Source organism: Corylus avellana, chromosome 4, assembly GCF_965113065.1.
Source record: "Corylus avellana chromosome 4, dhCorAvel1.hap1.2, whole genome shotgun sequence".
NCBI classification, from domain to species: domain Eukaryota; kingdom Viridiplantae; phylum Streptophyta; class Magnoliopsida; order Fagales; family Betulaceae; genus Corylus; species Corylus avellana.
Window position 1 is genome coordinate 10,716,739 of NC_142493.1, and position 20,943 is coordinate 10,737,681.

A 20,943-nucleotide genomic window follows, 5' to 3' on the forward strand; every position below is an offset into this window, starting at 1 on the left:
CAATTCATTTGAACTTGAGAATATTCCGTTAGTTATATTGGAAGTGTATTTTTCTTCTCTCAAAAAGTGAAAAAACAATAATACCTCTTAATATAAATAACTGGTTACTTTTCTCATTCATTTGAACTGAAAATGATCATGTTCCCATCTTTTCATTCTCTCCCAAGGGTATTTCAAAAATATTATCATCTTTATTTTATTTCTTTAAAACACGTATCTTTAGAAAAGTCCCATATAATTTTAAGGAGGAGAAGATATAAATTATCTTCATTCTTTGCAGTTTATTTGATGTTTTAACCACATTATTTTTGCTTAAAGTATATGTTTTGTTCTTGAAATATTATTAATTAGAATTTTAACTTATTCAAAAAAAAAAAAAAATAGAATTTTAACTTGTCCGTTGAGAATTTGAAGTGTCAAGTTTGTTCTTCTTCCTACAAAAATATTCATTATGGTCTTCTTTCCTTACACCATCGACTCGAATGATGAACCCTATCATGTGATAATTTTCTAATGACATGGAACAATTTAAATATTTAAAAAGAATAATTAATGATTAAAAAATAAGTGATGGGTCGTTGATTAATGTGACAAAGAATTTCTAAGAATCAATTAAATGAGGTAATAATATTTTCAAATATATATGTTGACGCTTATCAACTATTAAAGTAGGTTTGGAGAAAATTTGTAAGAAATTTCTTTCCTGTCCAACATAAAAACATTATTTTATTTTAGTTTTAGAATATTTGGTTTGCGCATTCCAATTCGAAAGGGAGAATAAAGGCCACTAAGCTTTTCAACGAGTGAATCTTTCCTAATGATTATGGTAACTTGGTTCTGCATATATTAAAATACTCCAAATATTATGAGCCATGCAGGCAGCATATCCTCTCTCTCATTCTTTTTTCTTTTTAATGTTATTATATATTATTGTTATTTCTTTTGCTAGGCATGGGAATCGTCATTATTGTGAATCCCAAATGTAATTTCCATTGAGTGGACCCAAAAGCAATAATGGGCTTCTTTGGAAAGTCAAGTTTGGTCAAAGTTTCAAAGAAAACTGCATGCCAAAGCCACCTTTTGGCAATCCGAATCCAAAATTTCCCATGAAAACTCTCTTTAATTGTCAACGATGTGGGGTTCCTTCACAACTTCATGATCAGGCATAGTAACATGAAGATGATGACTCCACTGCTGTGGAGCGTGCTGTGTGTAAAGGGTCCCAACCCAATTTAAAGACACTACTCTTTCTGCTAAATTAACTCTAGAAACACATGAACCCTTTTTCTTTTCTTTTCTTTTTTTTTTCTTTTTTTTTTTTTTCTTCTGATATAACAATAAAGATTGTTCTTTGCTTGATGGCCTCAATGAGACTAGAACTTGCGGAAAGGAGAAAAAATAATACAAAAACAGATGATATAATTGATTGCACGGTCAAACTTAGTTGATGAACATATTCCTAGAGAAATTGATCATAACATCGTACTTGAAATGATTATTTGTTGTCTTTCTTTTGTGAAAGTGTCCACTAATAGAGATTCGATTTCGGTCAGGTGACGTCCACCGATAGAATACAACCCTAACTAAGAGTAGAGCCAAATTACAGTCCAAACAACGTGAGGTGCTAAATTATGGCTTACTGGCAAGCTAAGGTCATAACACAATGTTATGTCTGGTTCCACTCTCACTGGTCGTTAAGACAAGACTGAGAAGTAGTTATTTTTTGAGTCACACTCTCAATATTTTCCAAGTAACTATAACGCGGATACAATTAGCTTCTGAAGGCTAATTGAGGCCCAAGCCTGCATCTTCGATCTTGGTTGGCTAAAAGCCTATTTGAGACTATGTTAAAAAGCTTAAAAAAATATTTTTAAGACGTAAAAAGTTGTGCCAAACAAAAAGAATGTTTAATTAAAAAAATCCAAAAGTACTTCTTTGAATTTTTTTACTCTAAAAAAGAAAAGCCAAAACACACTTTTATAAAAGCTTAAATATGAAGTTTTTTTTTAAAAGCTCATTCTAGCTTTAAAAACTTTATTTCTCAATGCAATCTCAACCACGCTATTAGTGATAACAAATTATTGCCAATTGATTTGGCTAAGGGAGGACAAAGACATGCGTTGAAGTCTCCATAGCAAAATGCTAGAGGCAAGGGTGAAAAGATAGTTAGTAAAATCCACTAACCGCCTTTTCACCCCTAGCTAGAGGTGTAGGTCTTCTTAAGCTCTTCTTCCCCTTCATCTTCTTCTTTCTCTCTCTATCTCTCTTCCACAACCTAACCGATGAAGAAATCTCCAAGAACAAATCGGTAGCAATACTCTCTTTAGGCCCACTCTAAATGGTATGAGGCCTAGGAGCCTTATGAGATGTTAATGTAACGTCTTCAAATTTGTATCTATCATTTATTAAACGTCTTCAAATTTATCAACAATAATACAAAATGTATTGATAACTGAATATATATATATATATATATATATATTCCTTAACTCTTAACCATCTCTTTATCCCAGCTTCTTCTGGTGTATGGCAGAAATCCAAAGCTCTCATACCATAACAAGAATCCTTGGCAGCTGAACTAGCTGAAACCCGCAATCAACACCACTCTTTTCCATTGATTTTGATTCTCCTTTGGACTTGGATCAAATACCTCAGGTCATGTCTGCAATGGGCACCTCGGAAACCTCTTCAATTATCATCTTTCTTCTATAATATGGTCATTCTTGCGTTCTCTCACTTGCAATCTTTTAGTCACACAAACAAGGTTATTTAAATTCAAGAAAAAGCTTTTAATATGGTCCTAACCAAACCAAATTGGAACAGAAAGGCCACATAGAGAACTCACAATGTCAATCAGTGAGATATATAAGGATAGAGAGAAACCCATGATTACACTTGACCAAGCATATATGGACAACCACTAGCTTTAAGCTAAGAGATTTGATTAGCAGCGATCTAAAGTCAAACTAATGTGTTTTCATAAGAAATTCAAGCCTTACCAGTGATAGAAGACAGGGAAAGGTTACAGTTATTGCCTAAATTTTAGCAATGTTTCTACTCACCAACAACGCATAGTTGCAGTAAATTTTATTTTCATTTGGTGACACCAAGTATTTAACTGAAGAATCCCGTGGCAACTGAAACATGCAAAGTTAAATTTGAAGGGAACTTTTAAGTTCTGTCTATATAGGATTTTATATAAAGTACATTTCACTGTTGAACCAACAAAATGTCTATACAGTTTCTTGAACTTCTATGGGCAGAGGAATACTTGAACGTTAACATGCAAAGCTAGAGAACTCCCTCAATGGGGATAAAGGACTGGGGGGAATGTTGGGAAGATCTATGGAATCCAAACAAGTCAGACAGGCACATTGTGCCATGTATAGACCTTCCAATTTAAAATCCACAGTGGCCAAAGTTGAAAGGGTCTAAAAAGAGTCTCAGTCTGCTAATGAAGCAAAATCTGAACTTCTTAGCATTCATGCAATAATTAAGATTTACTGTACCAAGCGGCTAAAGTGAATAGCACCATCTATACTCCTTTATGTTAAATAGATATGCATGTTGGCAATTTTATTTTTTATTTTTTAAAAAATGATACAAATTAAAGCAAACTTACTGTGAGTGAGAGCTGGATCTCTTTTGTACCAATGACACAATGACTGTTACATCATCAATCTTGCCACCAGTATATCCCACACACCCAGCTGCCTGGGCTGCATCTGCAAATGGAGTCCTTGCACATGTTGATTGCCCCACCTCTTGTGCTCTCGTGGCCAAGTATTCTGCTATATCCTGAGCCGCAAGAATGAGCATCTTAGCAAGGTTGTCAATAAACAAAGGCCTAAACTCTCTATGTTTGTTTGCATGCATGGGTTGTATTAGGTCAAGCTGGAGCTTAGATTCCAGCCTCAGAGATCAGTGTGCTTAAGTTGTATTAGAATTTGAATGGCCAAGCATCAAGGAGAGCGTTGTCTGATATTTTATGAAATGAAATTGCTGCAAATAGGGAACCTCCAGTGCACAAACTATAAAAAGAACAGCAATGTAACAACTACCATTATGTGCACTGCATATGGCATGCCAGCTGAAACTGATGTTTATCAATTCCTTTTTACGTTCTTTTCTGTTCTTTTTTTTTTTTTTTCTTTTACCATTTTTTGAATGGAAAATGTAAATAAGATGGTGTTGATAATGCGCACCTGAGGTTTCAAATTGTCTTTCAATGACTTGGATATAACGGAAGCTATCTCTTGCTCATACAAGTTGTCAAAAAGGCCATCAGTTGCAGTGATAATCACGTCTCCCTCATACAAATCAATTTTGTACCCCTGAAACAGACATGTTTTATACCAAAACTCCTTCATATAAATCAATTGTGTATCCCTGAAACATAAACATACATTTCAGCAATCGTCTCTCTTGTTCTATCATAACTTTTGAACCCTTCAACTTGTGCTTAGAAATGCACAAGTAAAACACAATTTCGTGAAGAGTTGGGATAATATACTGAAGTAATAGTGCATTAATTCATTTATACTTCTAATGGATTTGTAAAACATTATGCGTACACAATTTAGAAGGCTTGGTTGGACTACCAGACTTTGATCCAATGTACCTCTATGAGTTCTGAGGGATCGTCATCTCTCTCAATCAGTATCTGGAAATTGAAGTCGTGAACCGTGGCAGACGATCTCTTAAAGACAGCTCCATTTCTTATTACCATAAATCCTGAGTCCCCAATATTGGCCGCTTGGAGAACCTATAAATTCAGATTGTACTAGTTGATTTACAGCCATGCAAAAAGATTTCATGAAGCATTAAATTATAAATGTTACCTAACTCTAAAAACAATGGAAATAAGGAAAAAAATCCCCATCACCAATAAAATAAAATTTACTTTCACAACAACCAGAAGCTTCCCTTATCCTGGCAAATAAACCGATACCTTAATGGCTCTATAAGACAAACTAAACAATGGCATCCTATTATATTTGCATTAGTTAATGATCTCCTCTAGTAACAGCTTACTATTCATGATGTGCTTTTATATAGAGAGTGTTTCTATGCAAAGTTTCATGATGTTTTTTCTCATTTCTAAGCATTGGAGACCGAATAGAGATCATAGTTTGAGTTTAAATCCATTTACAAAATTTTGTTTGGTTTAGGGGGAAGTTGTTTCCTGTGGAAGGGTAAATGGAGAGTTCATCTTCCTTGCGATGTCTTTCTTGGTTTGGAATGCCACCGTTGGTGGTATCCTTATAGAGGGGAACCAGGTGAAGAGGAAAACCTTCATTGTTGGGAGGTATATTATGTATAAGAAGGCTTGTGAAACTATTGATTATTTACTGTGACACTGCAATCTTGCGAAGGGTAAACTCTGGGATTTGGTTCTATCTTTATTGCACATGCAAGCTCGGTGGTACAGGTGATGGCTTGTTAGAATGGTAGAATTGAGGGTGGAAGGAATGCTATGGCATGGGAAGTAGTTCCAGCTTGTATCCTGTGGAGCATAAGTAGAGATTCATAGTAGGAACTTTCATGATGTGGAGCTTGTTAAGGAATCCCACATTGGATTGATGTGTGCTTGATTATGGGTAAATCTGCTTGTTGGACTTCACCAACTAGCTTAAGCTTTCGAGTTGGATACTCGTAATGGTACTGAGCCCAATTTGTTTGCTCTTGGAATCCATGTATCAGGCTAGTTAGTCTTTGTTTCAGTTTTGGATGGATTATTGGACTCATTTGTCTTTGTTTGGCTTGTTCATCGCACCTATTTGTCTTGGTTTCAAGTTCTGTTGGGGTCTAGACTTAGGAGTGGATGTTAAGGAATCCACATTGTTTAGGTGTGTGCTTAATTATGGGTACATGCACTTGTTGGACCTCTCCACCTACCAGCTTAACCTTTTGGGTAGGATGCTCTAATAAAGCTCAACATAAAACTCATTATGCTAAACCCAAAGGGGTTGGGTCAAGTGGTAAGGACATTGGTCTTGGTGGCATTTCCATCAGATCTAAAGTTCGAATTCCCTTGAATGCAAACAATTTCTTGAGGCCAACCCACCAGTGAAGTCGAAGTATTACCCGATCCGTGTAGAAGGAAAGCTTTGCACGGATCCAAGATTTACCCGATTGGAGTAGGTACACAAAGTGGCCCTCTGCTTTGAAGGGGTTCTTCGTTGTCAAAAAAGAAAACTCAATATGCTTCCCTCAAAGATACTTTTCTTTTTTGTTTCAAATTTCATCATCCTTTGTAAACTGCAGGTCCTTTATGGGTTTAATTCATACCACCAATTTCAGACGCTGATCGCTCTGTCCTTTTTTCCCCACTTTTTTTTTCCTTATAAAAGGATCGTGCCCACATATTCTTTTGGCATCTCTTTTAATAAATTTTCGTTAGTTAGCCAAAGAAAGAAAATAGGTTTTATCACTGTATTCGGGCTGACAAACAAACACATTATATTCTCTACATTGGGAGAGGATCTCTAGTAAGATTTAACAAGCATATCTATGTTTAGATCCTCAAAGAGATAATAAATTGCAAAATTCATCTAAAATCTACTGATACTCATCATAACATAGGCATAAATTAAAGTATGGGGAAATCGATACCTGACCATCAAAGTAAGCGACCAAAACAGTAGATGATCCAGGAGATTGTGATTCAGTAGCACTTCTGATAAGAAGTTCTTCTGGTTTGGTCACTGGAGCACTTTTGGGATCTGACACAATCTTTTGGCAGTTCTCCATCAGCTCCAGGGCATATAGTCCAGCATTAATCCCTGAAGAACAAGATAGAAGAAGAATGTAAATGATTTAGTAGAGATTTTGCATCATCTGAGACAGATTTTAGCCTTTAGGCCTTGGCTTAGGTGGTTGAAAAAGTGCTGTGGAGTTATGGTAGCTATCAGGATTCATGTGCAATGCACACGCATGCACACACACAATCTCCATATATTAGCCAACATTTTTTGACCAGGTTGATTGTGAGGTTAATGCACTGAAATCTGAAACTTTGTTCCAGTCCAAGCTGGGAATTCTTAATGTGATACACAAGGGTGTGGTGCTGGTGAGGAACCTATGTATTGCAATTTGAACCAAGACGGGAAAGATTACTCTATTTATTCATTTTCATTGATAATCATAACATTTAGCACCAAGAAATATAATTTGAGATGGAAGGAGTATGTCAAGAGAAAGATGTCAATTTCACAGGAAAAAGTTGTCAAATATATTTTTTTCTTCAATCAAATGCTGTTTTGTTTGATCAAATACCAGCACGGTTTTAGCCTTTAATCAGAGGGTAAGATTAATTTTCCAGCCAGTAAAAGCAGCAAAAGATTCTGGAAAATTCTTGTGTAGAGGACTGATCTAGTTGAGATATCCATGGCAAAGAGATAAGAGGGAGGAACTAGCTTATACAGCCCCCCCCCCCCCCCCAAAAAAAAAAAAAAAAAAAAAATCCCTCAAAAATACATATTTTTATAGGTAAAACCCTCAAAAAAAATTAATTCCCCCTCCCCCCAACACTAAAATTCGTGGTTCCATCCCTGGTTCTGATAGTACACTTTAATCAGAGGGTAAGATTAATTTTCCAGCCAGTAAAAGCAGCAAAAGATTCTGGAAAATTCTTGTGTAGAGGACTGATCTAGTTGAGATATCCATGGCAAAGAGATAAGAGGGAGGAACTAGCTTATAAAGCCCCCCCCCCCCCCCCCAAAAAAAAAAAAAAAAAAAAAAATCCCTCAAAAATACATATTTTTATAGGTAAAACCCTCAAAAAAAATTAATTCCCCCTCCCCCCAACACTAAAATTCGTGGTTCCATCCCTGGTTCTGATAGTACACAACATGCTTCGGAATTTGAAGGATGACAATGTGGGTCCTTCATGACATATTAGAGACTGATTAAAAGGACTTAAGTAATGTACATGTAAAGACAAAGACCTGTATATGTATGAGGTATAACATATTTCCCAATATGAGTGCTTCACATAAATACAATAATAGGCACACTATATTTTACCTCAAATGAGGCAGAGAAGAAGAAAAAGTGATGACTTTCACAAAATGAGGTAGTGATATTGAGAATATTCTACTCACTAGTTTTCAACTGACGAACCAGCTATTTCCACTTGTACTATAAAGAGAGAAAAAAAAAGGTTACTTTACCAACTTCATATAATTAGTTGGCTGAGGTTTACCTTTAAAACCACTGCAAATTCTAGACATAACAAATGGAAGCACGTGATATTTCATTTTCTCAAGTAAGCAATGTTTGAAGGTACATCTCTCTCCCTCTCTTGTTTGGGCAGAAAAGGGCTCAGGGGGTTTTACGTAATTAAGGATTCTCTTCCTAACAAATAATTGTAGGATTTTTTGATAGAATTCTCAGATGGTTTATAGACTTTGGTTAGCATCGGCAACTGATAAGTTTCAGTATAAGTTGGTCGTCGCATATACTCAAGGCAAGAATAAGTAATAGAAGGCAAGGCCAAAAAATAATAAAGAAAAGTACGTAGTAGTAATCAAGTAAAAGCCGCGATAAAAGTTTTACTACAATATTTTTCAGTATGCAATTTTTGTGTGCAAGAGAGATGAAAATAAATGGAGTGAAATTAAATGGAGATGGTCACCTAGGGGGAGTAAGATTTGTTATGTCATAGTTCAGTCGTAGTGAAGTATCTAACATGGACTTACAAAAAGGATTAAAAAAAATGAAAGAAATCAATATTCAGCCTCTTCTTTAGTGGTAAATACAAGAGAGAAAGAAGATAAGCTTAGATGCCTAATACAAAAGTACATATCATGAAATGAATACCTTCCAGTGACCACTGGCCAACTCCATCAGCCACACCTAGCCAGTTCTGGCAAGCAACAAAATAAGCATCCTCTCCACCTGTCAATGCCTGGCAATTATTATTTCTGAATTACTGATCTTTAATGCTCAAATTAAAGCCAAAACCACATGAACAAATATTAAAGTAGCCCAAGACCTTTTATTGACCTCTAAAATGGAAGGATACTGAAATTCAAATTCTTTTATAGTAAGTTTTTTTCTTACTAAAAACACTGAATACATTGAAGACCAATCACACCAATAGGGGTCCCCATCGCTATGCACGCCTGAACCAAACTATGCTCTTGCAACTTGAGCATAGGCAAGATAAAACTTGTAAAAGTCACATCAACACAAAAGCTGCTCTAGTGTGTTCTACTAAATACAAATTTAAAAAGAATTGCTCAGCCTAAAAACATTAAAGCCCCTGCACAGGTATTTACCGTATAAAATCTAATGGCCCAGACTAAACCAATGTTTGATAGAAGAGACAGAAAAGACAATGGAGAGAGGAAGGATGAAGGAGGAAGAGGAGTCCACCTCTTCCACTGGTTGTTTAGTTGAAGAATGAAGGGAAGGGGAACCACAATTTTGCCATCAATTTTTTGATTTTACCCCATGCTGTACATAATAAAACAAAGAAAAATTGTTCCCTCCACCACCACCTTGGGGCCAATTACTTGTTAAAAAAAATCAATACAAAGAAAAATTGTGAAATGGTGGAAGGAATGGAGGAAGAGTTCCGACCTGGAAGGGTTTTGGCTCTCCCTCTATAAAACAAGGTAATTAAGAAGATACCTTAGATGGATGTGGCAATAAAGCAGCACCATTGTATAGGAATAATCCTTCTGTGGAGATTTTCTCCCTGTGAATATATAATAAACAAACATGAGGAACAAAATAGTAGATGGACAATATTTGATTTTATTATTCATTTATTCAGTTCTTTTCACAAATGAACCGCTTTTGTATTTTGTTTTCATTTTTTTCTTCTTTTATTCTCTCATAAAATGGCGAGGAGATAGTAAATGATATGGTGTAAAAATGATGACTGACATGGCACTTTAGTTGGCTAAAAGCTCAAGAGCATCTTACATGTTGGCTTTTCTACTTTGAGCGGGACTACAACAAGATTTAGCATTACAAACTAAATTTTAAGGAAGTTTCATGTTTTACGCTTAACCACATGAGGTAATAATAAAGCTATCACACACACATGTATGTATGTATCTATAATTTTCTAAAGTCATCATTACAGCATAAAAAATTCAAGGAAAATACTTGGAATATTATAGCTTTTACTACGATCCTCTTACAAACTTACGTGGCAGTATCTTAATGATGAAAAAAAATTAAGCAACAAAATTTTACACCTAAATTTAATTGTTTAGTAACTCACGTGGTAATTGATACATGAAGTGTGACATCAATTTGTAAGAGACTTATAGTAAAGCTGTAGTACCCTAGTAGCAGTGCCAGCACTCAATTTACTTTTCCAAGAAGAAAAAGGTTAATAATTAAAATTGGTAGACAACCAACTTTTCTAGGATGAAAAAGTAGAAAACATGAATAACAATAATATAGAAGCATTTATTAACATTATCTAATTTTATTTAGTAAACATAGAGTAAAGAGAATAATGCAATCATATCCTCACTCAATACCTAGTTAAATGTCTTGCGTTCCTCTTAAAGAAAACCCAAAAATAAATGTCTACTTTCAATAAGTGGGTTATATTCGGCATTTGAGCCTTCTGGTTTTCTGGTGTTCTCTTCAGCGTGTCATGTGGCGATGGAGGCCGGGGGTCCAATGTTCGCAGTCTGTCAAGGCTTTAGCCCAGATCAAGCCAGAGGATGCTCACATTTTGGTGAGTTCTGATTTTGGCATAAGGGGTCTTCTCCAGCGAGGTTTTTCTTAAGCCAAGTTCTGTTGTTGCTCTAGCCCAACCCTCGCCGGCAGAGTTGGGCTTGGATGATAAGAAAGATAGGGAATTGGGTACGTCTTCAGAGCTGGTTGTGTGGGAAGGCGAGGAAGACAATTTTTGGGATGAGGAGGGAGAAGAATATCCGTACCTCTTGGGAGATTTTCCCCCTGCCAGGCCCTTGGATTGGGTCTCGTAGGGGTCCGAGGATACGATTTTTCCCTCGACGTCTCGTTTTGAGGACTCTCCTCAAGTTCACATGAGTGGTGTTGATGAAGTTGTTGCTCTCTCTCTGTTTTCTTCAGAAGTTTGGTCTTTTTCCCAGGTTTTGGCAGGTTTGTCTAGTGAGCCATCTCCCATACCATCAAAGGTGGTTTGTGCTTCTAAGCTAAAAGGAAAGAGGAAATTGAGGAACTTGGAGAGTTCTATTAATTATTAGGGGTCTAGCCGTGGTAAAGGCAAGAGGGTGTAGGGATTGTTGGTTTTTGGGTTTTGGGTTCCGTGTGTCTTTTGGGTTGCTTTGTGGGTTTTGGGTTTTCCTTTGTTTTTCTTGCTTTTGTTTTTTGCGCTTGGTGTCCTTGAGTATACTTCCGATGTACTTAAGGGCGCCTCATGCTTCTTATAAAATGCACATGATTACCTATCAAAAAAAACAAGTGGAAACATGTATTTTGACATTTTCCTCTCTTTTTTAAAAAAAAAAAATTCTTATTGAAAGTTATGTCCACCTCTAAGTTAGAAGAATAGGGCTTTTAATGAAGTTAATTAAACTTTCCACCTTTTATTAATAATTGTCTCATTTAGAATCAAGACATGGGTCTGTGCTTAATGGCTGGATCTCCGGTGGATAGTCTTTGCAAGTTATTTTGAGACGGAGAGAGGTATACAACAAATAACCAACAGAATTCTGGTTACATCAACACATGGGAACTATCAAAGATGCATCAACTGATTGTGCATATATTGAAAGCATTACCACCATACCAGACTTGGTATAAAGCAGAGGCAGATGGTATACTGTAAAGATAGGTGCACCATTCCACCCTAGTGACTTCTATAAAACTCTAGATGCCCTATGGCAAATGAAGTCATCCAGACCACACACTTGCACCAAATTTTTAACAAAGTAAATTTACATTTGGGAGGTTAAGAGAGAGCGAAAAGTAGCATACCCAGTAGTACTACTCGCAATGGGACGCAATTCCACTGCTTTGAGACTTGTTAATCTAGCAGCACTGCTTCCATGTGTATCACGCACAGTGAATTCTTCCTTCCAATTCAAGGAAGGGGCACTGTCATCTAACTGTATATATATGAGAAAAGTACAAAATTGCTTTAGTTTTGCAATATTACAAGCTTAATGAGCAAATTGCCGATTACAGCAAACACAGTAGGCTCTAAATGAAGCAAACGGGCAGATAATATCAATTTAAAAACCAGATGAAGGACTAAACAAAGTACAAAAAACAATTGTTGACAGCATCATGCAATTAGGAGAAAATGGAATTATATAGAAAATCTGACATACATATAAGGTACGGATGCGATACAACGTGAATACATTGATACAACACCCTATAAAAACATAGGATGCAAAACCATACTTTAAGGATAAGAATAAAATAATACATATATAAATGTAAATGTTTATTGATTATATTAAGTTTCATTTCAAAACAAGAATAGCATGTATCAAAATACTTCAAGCATGCTTAAAAGCAAAGAAAATCACGAAAGAGTATGACTCAAGGTCTTTGGAAAGAGAAGCGAAAGAGTGATAAGAAGAAAGTTTAGGGAAGAGAAGCAAATTCTGAATAAGAACTGTTTTAGACCTCCTTTGGTAAAAATCAACTTTCTTTTTCTTTTTTTTCCTTTAATTTGACTCCACAGAAGCTTTATAAATAATATTTTAAATTCTGTGTTCATAATGTTTCATTCTTGAAAAATTATAAATAACAGTCCAATATCTCTTTTCTGTTATGAAAATTAAACTTTAATTTCAAGTCTATCCTAAAATGTATCCACATTGTATTTGACATATATCAGGAAATATTTAGCATGTATACTAAATAAATGAGAAATATTATTTTATGTGCAAGTACAAGGTATATATGGTCTGTAATCAAGTATTAGGGTAGGTATAGAAAATGATAAATTTAATCACTAATTATGCCAAATGCTTAAACTTATTGGAAATAATGAATTTAACCATTTAATTAATATTCTAACACTCCTTTTTATGCGTGGGTCTAAACTCCTCCTCAATAAATGGGGTACAACACAAAAAATACTTAACTGCAATATAGGTATAGTGTGAAGTTAGAGTTTGAACTCAATAATATAGTGTGAAGTTATTTTTTCTTCAAACGGACTTTTTGAGTGTTAAAAGCATTTTTAGGCCTCTCAAACGCAATCTCAAACAGGGCCCTAAAGTTCATACTCAAGATCACTATTCTGATATCATATTAAATCACCAATTGTTTCAAAAGTTTAAATTGATATAAATTGTTCTAATACCATGTTAATCACCAATTTTGTCAAAAGTTTAAAATGATAAAAAAAAAAAAAATGTTTAATTCTCATGTCATCCATAACTGTTTAGTAAAAACAATAATTCATTTTGTTTTGATCAAACCATTTTGTTTTGTTTTTTTTTTAAACCCCACCAAATACAACCATTAACCGTAAAGAAGTCTACCAATAGGTCGGTAAGAGAAGACATTTGAAGAAGATTGACGAGCAAGGAGGCAAGGAAGGAGCTTGCTGGTCATACAAAGTCTTAGCTTTACAAAAGGATTATAAGCTATTAATTACCAATATTTTATGCTAAATGACATAACTTACAACATCTGAGGTGCCAAAAAAATAAAACTTAAGAGAACAAAGCCAATTCGGGTCAAGTAATAAGAGACAATATTGACAACTTACGAGACAGAACTGATAGGGATACGATAAGGTTTAGTTGGAATGTAACTACATTCCAACTTAACCTTATCGTATCCCTATCAATGACAGAAAGTACTATTGCTTCTTCACATAGAAGTAACAGCAAAAGGAGGAAGGGGTAGTCAGATATCACAAAGTTCCCATTGCTAGCCTTATTTCAATAAAAATTTATCAATTCCCTTGATAATTGAACAGAGAGACAGCCAGACAGACAAACAGAGAGAGAGGAATGGTTGAAATATCGCTTCAGATGATAGTTGATATCATCTTCTACAACTATAATAAGCATAATGATGAAACGAGTTGCTAATAGTCGATAACAGCCAAACAAAGGATAAAGCTCACCACATAAAAGAAAGGTAGATCAGGACTTACCACGGTCGAGTTTTCAATTTTATCTGCATCAACAGATTCATTCACTGTGCTATGGCTTGTCTCCTCATTGAGAACTGGTCTGGCCTCCAATGGAGTGGGCACATGCATTACTTCAGTCACATCGCCGTCATTACTTTTTTCACCAGTCACGTAATTCATCATTGTATCCACTCTAGGCTCCTTGTCAGCCTTAGAGAGATAAGCAACCCCAATATCAGCATTCTCTGTGCTACTTCTTTCAGAAGCACAAGTACCAGATACTTCAATGGAGTCCGAACTCAAAGAAATACTGAATGTGTAAACTTCATTCTCGCAATTGATTTTAGGGTTTCCCATGTTTATATCGTCGGAAACTAATCTTGCACTCTTAGTTATATTTTTATCATCTTCAACACAATCTTCCTGTATATGCACATTGGTTTCAAGAACCCCACCATCCTCTCTGCATTCAGCTGAATCACTTATTTGTCCTCTCTCCGCACAAGATTCAATTTCTTCACATAAATTATGTTCAAAGTCCTTGTTAATGGTCTCTTTTTCATCAATTGTTTCGACCTCACTCGCATTTCCAAACCGGAAAACCACACTGCCATCAGAACACTCTGCCAAACCCCACCAAATGTGGCAACAACAAGAAAGTGAAGAAAAGACAACGAAAACAAATTTCTGACTTTCCGTCTGGAAGCTGAGAAAAGTGAGGAAAAATAAAGAAAACGGAAAAATTGGGTATCATTATTATGTAGTAGCCTTAGAGGAAGGCAACCACTGTGGTTGAATTTTCTGGAAGAGAAACTTTATCTTTCTTCCTTTTCTTTTTTTGGATGAATATCTTCCTTCCTTTTCTCAGTTACCAAACAGAAATCCAGAACCATACCCACAAGAATCAGAGACTTGAATGGCATACCGGTTGTGGAAAGAAGGTCGAAATCCGAGGACGAAGAGGCGGACGGTGAGACAGGATTGGTAAGCATCAGGGGGTGCCTTGGCCTTCTCTTCGGAGCTCGAATTGGAGAAGTAGTAGAAGAAGAAATCCCGAGTGTGTGGAAAGGTTTAGAGGATATGTGGAAGAAGGCGGAGAAGCTCAAAGACGACGGTGTGGGAGAGCGTGAGAAGAATAGCAGATGAGCCATTTCGGAGATTTATTCACGCATTTCTTCTTTGCTTGGATTTATGGAGCTTTCTGGGAGTGCTGGTGTTTTGATCGATCGTCTCCTTTCGCTTTGTCCTTTGTTTGTGAGAGAAAGAGAGAGAGAGAGACAGTGGAGATGGACGTCACGTGTTCGAGAAACTAGAAAGGAACATATGGATGGATAAGGGAAGACTGGAACATCATACGTGCTTCAGCTTACTTTTTAATTTTGTTTTTTTTCGACCAAAAAGATAGAGATTAAACTTGGTTATTTTATTAGAACGTATCCCACTAAAAAAAAAAATAATAATAATAATAAAGTATTATTTCACGGCTACCCACTATGATAAAGATCGATGGCCAATCACCCTTATTATTTTATATTTTTTTTAATATAAAATAATATTTTATTATTAATTTTTGTTAGTAGGACAAGTATCTCATTTGTGGCTCTTTGAAAAATCATAGCCATGAACTAAATATTCTCTAGTCCATTTTAGACTAGAGAGAATCCTATTTCGAGTTGACCTGATTCGACCTCCATAACTCATTTAATAAACACTCATTTTGATCTCCATATGCATTTAAACAGATAAAAAATAAAAAAATAAATAAAAAAAGGGGAAAATTTACAAAAGTCCTCTTGACCATCTATGAGTTTTGACGTGACTCCTTCACCCCTCGAACTTTTAATTTGATGTAATATCTCCCTCTTCGACCTTTAAAAGAGACCATAAATATGATAAAAATGACTTTTATACTCTGAAACTTTTATAAACTTTCAAATTTATCCTTAATTTATCCAAAAAAAATTTAGAAAGCAAAAATTTGAGGGTATTTTGGTATTTTTTATAACCTCCATTAGCATTTAATGTCAAATCCTAATAGATATGGTAGATTACATCAAATTTAAAGTTTGAAAGAATAAAATTGAAAATTTTTTAACTTTAGAAAAAAAGTATTCTCATGATCCAATGAAAACCCAATTTCAGTGGCAAAACCCGCACTTATGTTTCCTACTAGAGCTTTTGGAACGGCAGTTTTGGTTGGATTCATGGGAGCAAAGTTCTTGCAAAATTCAATTGTGGGTCACCTCTCTTTGTTACATGGTGGGCTAAATCATTCAGAAGAAAAGCCATTTTTTTTAACTTGTTCTATCAATGACTCTGTTCTGATACAAACAATATCACAGAGAAAAACACATAAAAGTTAACAAAATCAATTTTTAATAATAGTCGCTCGATTGATTGTAATAGCACATCTATTTAAATTGTTAGATTATGAACAAAGAAAAGAAAACATTAATCTCGAAAAACCTAAATTATTCCGTTGCGAACTTCTGTCCCGTCGGTAACTCAAGATTGAAGTTAAAAGAAGAAAATTGTATCAATCTATATATATATATATATGTTTCAAACATTAATAGCCAATACTAAATCTTCAAGGGAATTACGGCAAAGTGGGCAAGTGAGATTTTGGCGCAACAGCCAATCATTCACGCACGGCCCATGAAACTCGTGGTTGCACTTGGGGAACATCCGGCACAATTCCCCATCCTTGAATTCTTCCAAGCAAATCGCACAACACTCGCCCTCGCCCTCGCCGCCGCCGCCGCCAGATTTCGACGCTACTTCATGCTCATTGCTGCCAATTTGTATCACAAAACTTGGCATAACTTGCTCGATTGGAACGCTCTTGCTTCTTGCCGGCACTCGCACCGGCGCCAGCACTGGCTCTGCCTCAAAAGGATCGGAGGATGCAGCAGCCAGTGTGGAGGATAAGCACCTGTAGCAATCCCAAAGGAGGCAGCAAAAAAACAACGTACAAAAACCGAATACTATCAGGAAAATAAGAGGATCAATGCCTGTAGGAGTTGCAGGAGAAGCTGGGGGATCCATCGATCGTATGCTTCGATCACGCCTTCTTGGCTCTTTTTACTGGGAAAATTTTTGTGGGTTCTCGTCTGTGAATCTGTGATGATATTTACATATATACACATATAGATATATAATATAGTGAATTCCTAGGTTCCCAGTTTACCAAGTTCGAAAAGTACTAGGATTTATTTTATTTTTTTTTTTTTAGGAAATTGAAAATACACATGGAGAATGAAAATAGAAGTATATTGGGATTAGAGGTCTTGGCAAAGTTGTATGTGGTAACGTACAAAAGTTCTCACTTTATCCACTGTTAATTAATATTGTAAACTCGCTGCAAATGATAGAATAATATATTTATTTTGGCATTGAATAATATATTTATAGTTAGAGACTTAGAGTATATGAAAAATATATTATATATTTCAAATGTTCATATTGAAATGTTTTTTTTAAGGGGAAAATATATTTTACTCCCCTGAAGTATTCACGCATTTACGTTTTGACCCTCAATGTTCAAAAATCGATAAAAGAACCCACAATATATCTGGTGTTGGCAAAAAATATCATCCACCCATTAAATCTGTTTATTTGGACGGAAACAAAGTCACGTTTGTGGCACGTGACATTTTTCAACCAAAACTTTCAAAAATGTTCTCAGAGAGTAACGTGTAAACATAAATAATTTCGAGAGAGTAAAGTGTAAACATTAAAAATAAATAAATAAAAAATAAAAATAAAAAAAGAGTGGGGGATGGCCGAGCCACCCCCTTTGGCCAAACCACCCCTAGACCGACCGAATGAGGGTGGCTCGACCACCCCCAAACCCATTTCAGGTGGTTTCAGCTACCCCATCTGGGCATATGGGGGTGGTCCGACCACTGCCATGGCATAAATGGGTGGTTTGATATCCCATACTGGCCAAATGGGGTAGCCGAGCCACCCCCCTTGACCAAATCGAGGGGGCCGAGCCACCCCCACTTTTTTTTTTTTAATTTATTTTTATAATTTGTATATAAACCATTTGTTTTAAATTTAGGTTTATTATATTGTTTTTTTCTTTTAAGTTTAGGTTTACTTTTTGCTTTTTTCTTTTAATTTTTTTTTTTTTATATAAACTTTTTGTTTTAAGTTTTAGGTTTAGAGCGTGTTTTTTTTTTTTTTTTTTTTTTAACACTTTACCCCCATCAAAATTATTTATGTTTACACTTTATCCTCGAGGGCATTTTCAAAATTTTTGATTGAAAAATGTCACGTGCCCCACACGTGACTTGGTTTTTGTCCAAATAGACAGATTTGATGGACGGATGGTATTTTTTTCCAATGTCACATACACTGTAGGGGTCTTTCGTCAATGTTTAAACATTAAGTATCAAACGCAAATGCGTGGATACTTTATAGGATAAAATGGATTTTCTCCTATTTTTAATTTACAGGATTTGATTACCATGCTTGTATTTACTCATTATTCTATAATATATGGACATTTATATTGTAGACAAACAAGTTAATGAGAGCACAATCTAACATAATAAAGTAATTCTAGAAGTCTTTCTTATGTTCCTCTAAAAATGATGTGGTATTTAAAATTACTATTGAGCTTATTATTGATCACTATTGAATTTTAATTAAATGATGATTTTAAAAACTACATCATTTTTAGAGGGATACAAAAACAAGATGGACATGTAGAATTTATCAACATAAAGGTCAAAGAGCAAGAGTAGTGCGGCAAATGTTAATTTCTAGAGAATATTAATCCCGGATGTTACACACCGACAATCCTTTAAAAAAAAAAAAAAAAAAAAAAAAGGGAGATGCAAGAGTAAAGATAGAGGCAAGCTTAGATCTCATTTACATATGAATCTTTATTAATGCGGTAATAATAATAACATAAATTTATGTTAATTACAAGTTATTAGTTGGATTAGTTGATATTTTCCTAATCTTTAGGCTTTTTTGTTAATGCGCTTTGGGCCCTCTTGTATAAATATCAAAACAAGGAATGAAAAGATCATCAATAATTCTCTAAGGAGGCTTATCTCAAATCAAGCCAATCCTTAGAGAATTACAAATAAACCCACACAAAGTAGAAGTTCTAAATTCACTCATTACATTACAATACAATTCAATATTCATAAGAGTATTAAAGAGAATATTATTCTTTCTTATTTTATTGGACTGATCTAACCATGTTCATTAACTCTTCGATCAGCTTTTATTACAAGATAAAAAAATTCAAAGGCCAATGGATATTACCACATCACCCGGTGATGAGATGCAAGTTAAGTATTTATAATTATTTAAAAAAAAAAAAAAAAAAAAAAAGAAGAAGAAGAAAAAGAAGCTCCAGCATTCTTCCAATAGTGGGTTTTGTGGTTAACATAATCTCTCGTGCCATTTATGCTCGAAATTGTTGTCCTTGATATGATATAATGGTCATACTTGAAAAGTATATGAAAATAATTGATTTTATATGTCACTTCGGTGATTAACTGATTGAAATTTTTCATTTTGTTAAGAGTTACTTGGTTGCAGGATTTTGATTTGAATTATTGAACGAAGATTGTAAATGTTTTATGAGATATTGAGATTCTTAAACTTTGTGGCATAGTTCATATGACCTATTCACCCTCCTTCTAGGTCTCGATATATCACTTTTCTCAAGAACACCACTTCTAAACAACTTAAAAAAAAAAAAAAAAAAAAAAAAAAAAAAAAAAAAATCCAAGTTTTGGTACTAGCAAGCATCAAAATCACAGCTAATAACCACTAAGTTGCAAGCTTTGTTACCGAGAACAAAAATTATATTAATCTCAAGGGGTTAACTCAAGTGGTAAGGGCTTTAGTATTGATGGCATATACTGTCAAGTTTACGGTTTGAATATCCTTAATGACAAATAATTTTTTCGTGCCACGGTCGCAGCAAAGTCGGAGTCTTACCCGATCAGTGCAAATGGCGTGCTTTGCACGGGTCTGAGATTTGCTTGACAAGGGTGAATACACGGAGTAGCTATGTTTTGAAGAGGTTCCCTTAAAAAAAAAGAGGGGAAACGAAAGCCGCATTCAAAAGCACCACAAAGAAGATTCCAACACAACCCAACAACCACAAGATACAGATGCAAATCCATGGTCACCAGTCGATGGAAAATAAAATCAGCAAGAGATACATACATATATGAGTCATGCTCACCACTTGAAAGACAAGACAATCATCAACACAAGATACAAAAACAAAATTCGTGCTCACCACACAAAGGCAAAAGCCAAGAAATACAAAATCACAGGAACAATATATATATACACAACATACCATATACTATATGTGATGAAGCGAAATTTCCCCTTCACATGTTGGCTTAAAATAAACTTTCTTAAAATAAACTTTCTTCTGAATAGGTGAAGCTCAACACGTGAAATATTTAATTTAAATGAGGGTGAATTGACGGAGTCAGAGTTTGAATTCAAGACATCTTTTTATACCATATTAAATTACCAATTATACATCAATTACAATTATTTGCAATTGCCAAAATAGGTTAATGGGTTAGTCTAGGTTTGGGCTAACCATGGCTTGGAATGGGCCTGGGCTAACCGTTGCTTGGAATGGGCTTCTTGACTTAAGCCTAGCAGGTGAAATCCAGGTGTATCAACGTGTATATATATATATAAGTTTGAGTATTAACAAGAACTAAACTTGAGTCGAAATTTAAACATTTTCCGTTGAAGCGACAAATGGAGTTGTATGATCGGTAGAAAATAATTGACGAAGAATTATCGATCTTGAAATTTTTAATTGGTGAGCATGAGTCATTCATATAAGTATATCTCTCAAGTGAGAGAATTTCAATGGA

At 35.1% G+C, this 20,943-nt stretch overlaps 1 protein-coding gene across 3 annotated transcripts; it reads right to left on the reverse strand.

The window, feature by feature from the left end:
* Positions 1–2,377: 2,377 nt before the first annotated feature.
* Positions 2,378–15,362, reverse strand: LOC132177768 (Protein phosphatase 2C family protein). 3 transcript variants are annotated; one of them, XM_059590215.2, is made up of 10 exons: positions 14,988–15,362; positions 14,084–14,685; positions 11,935–12,065; positions 9,640–9,706; positions 8,824–8,911; positions 6,616–6,785; positions 4,622–4,765; positions 4,206–4,334; positions 3,623–3,798; positions 2,378–2,744 (listed from the first exon to the last, which is right to left on the reverse strand). In XM_059590215.2, the coding sequence occupies exons 1-10, from the start codon at positions 15,211–15,213 to the stop codon at positions 2,696–2,698; spliced, it is 1,782 nt and encodes a 593-aa protein (XP_059446198.2). In that variant the 5' UTR covers positions 15,214–15,362; the 3' UTR covers positions 2,378–2,695. The 3 variants fall into 3 exon arrangements, with proteins under 3 accessions (XP_059446198.2, XP_088371938.1, XP_059446199.2); XM_088515812.1 differs by lacking the exon at positions 2,378–2,744 and having other exon boundaries at positions 3,619–3,798; XM_059590216.2 differs by lacking the exons at positions 2,378–2,744; positions 3,623–3,798 and having other exon boundaries at positions 4,241–4,389.
* Between the last annotated feature and the right edge of the window lie 5,581 nt (positions 15,363–20,943).

Excerpts from the sequence above, each read along its gene's own strand:
- LOC132177768 (XM_059590215.2), bottom strand. The coding sequence starts at position 15,213 with ATGGCTCATCTGCTATTCTTCTCACGCTCTCCCACACCGTCGTCTTTG. Across the intron at positions 9,707-11,934 it reads ATTGCGAGTAGTACTACTGG|GGAGAAAATCTCCACAGAAG; the intron begins GTATGCTACTTT and ends ATATATTCACAG. Across the intron at positions 3,799-4,205 it reads AAGACAATTTGAAACCTCAG|GATATAGCAGAATACTTGGC; the intron begins GTGCGCATTATC and ends CTTGCGGCTCAG.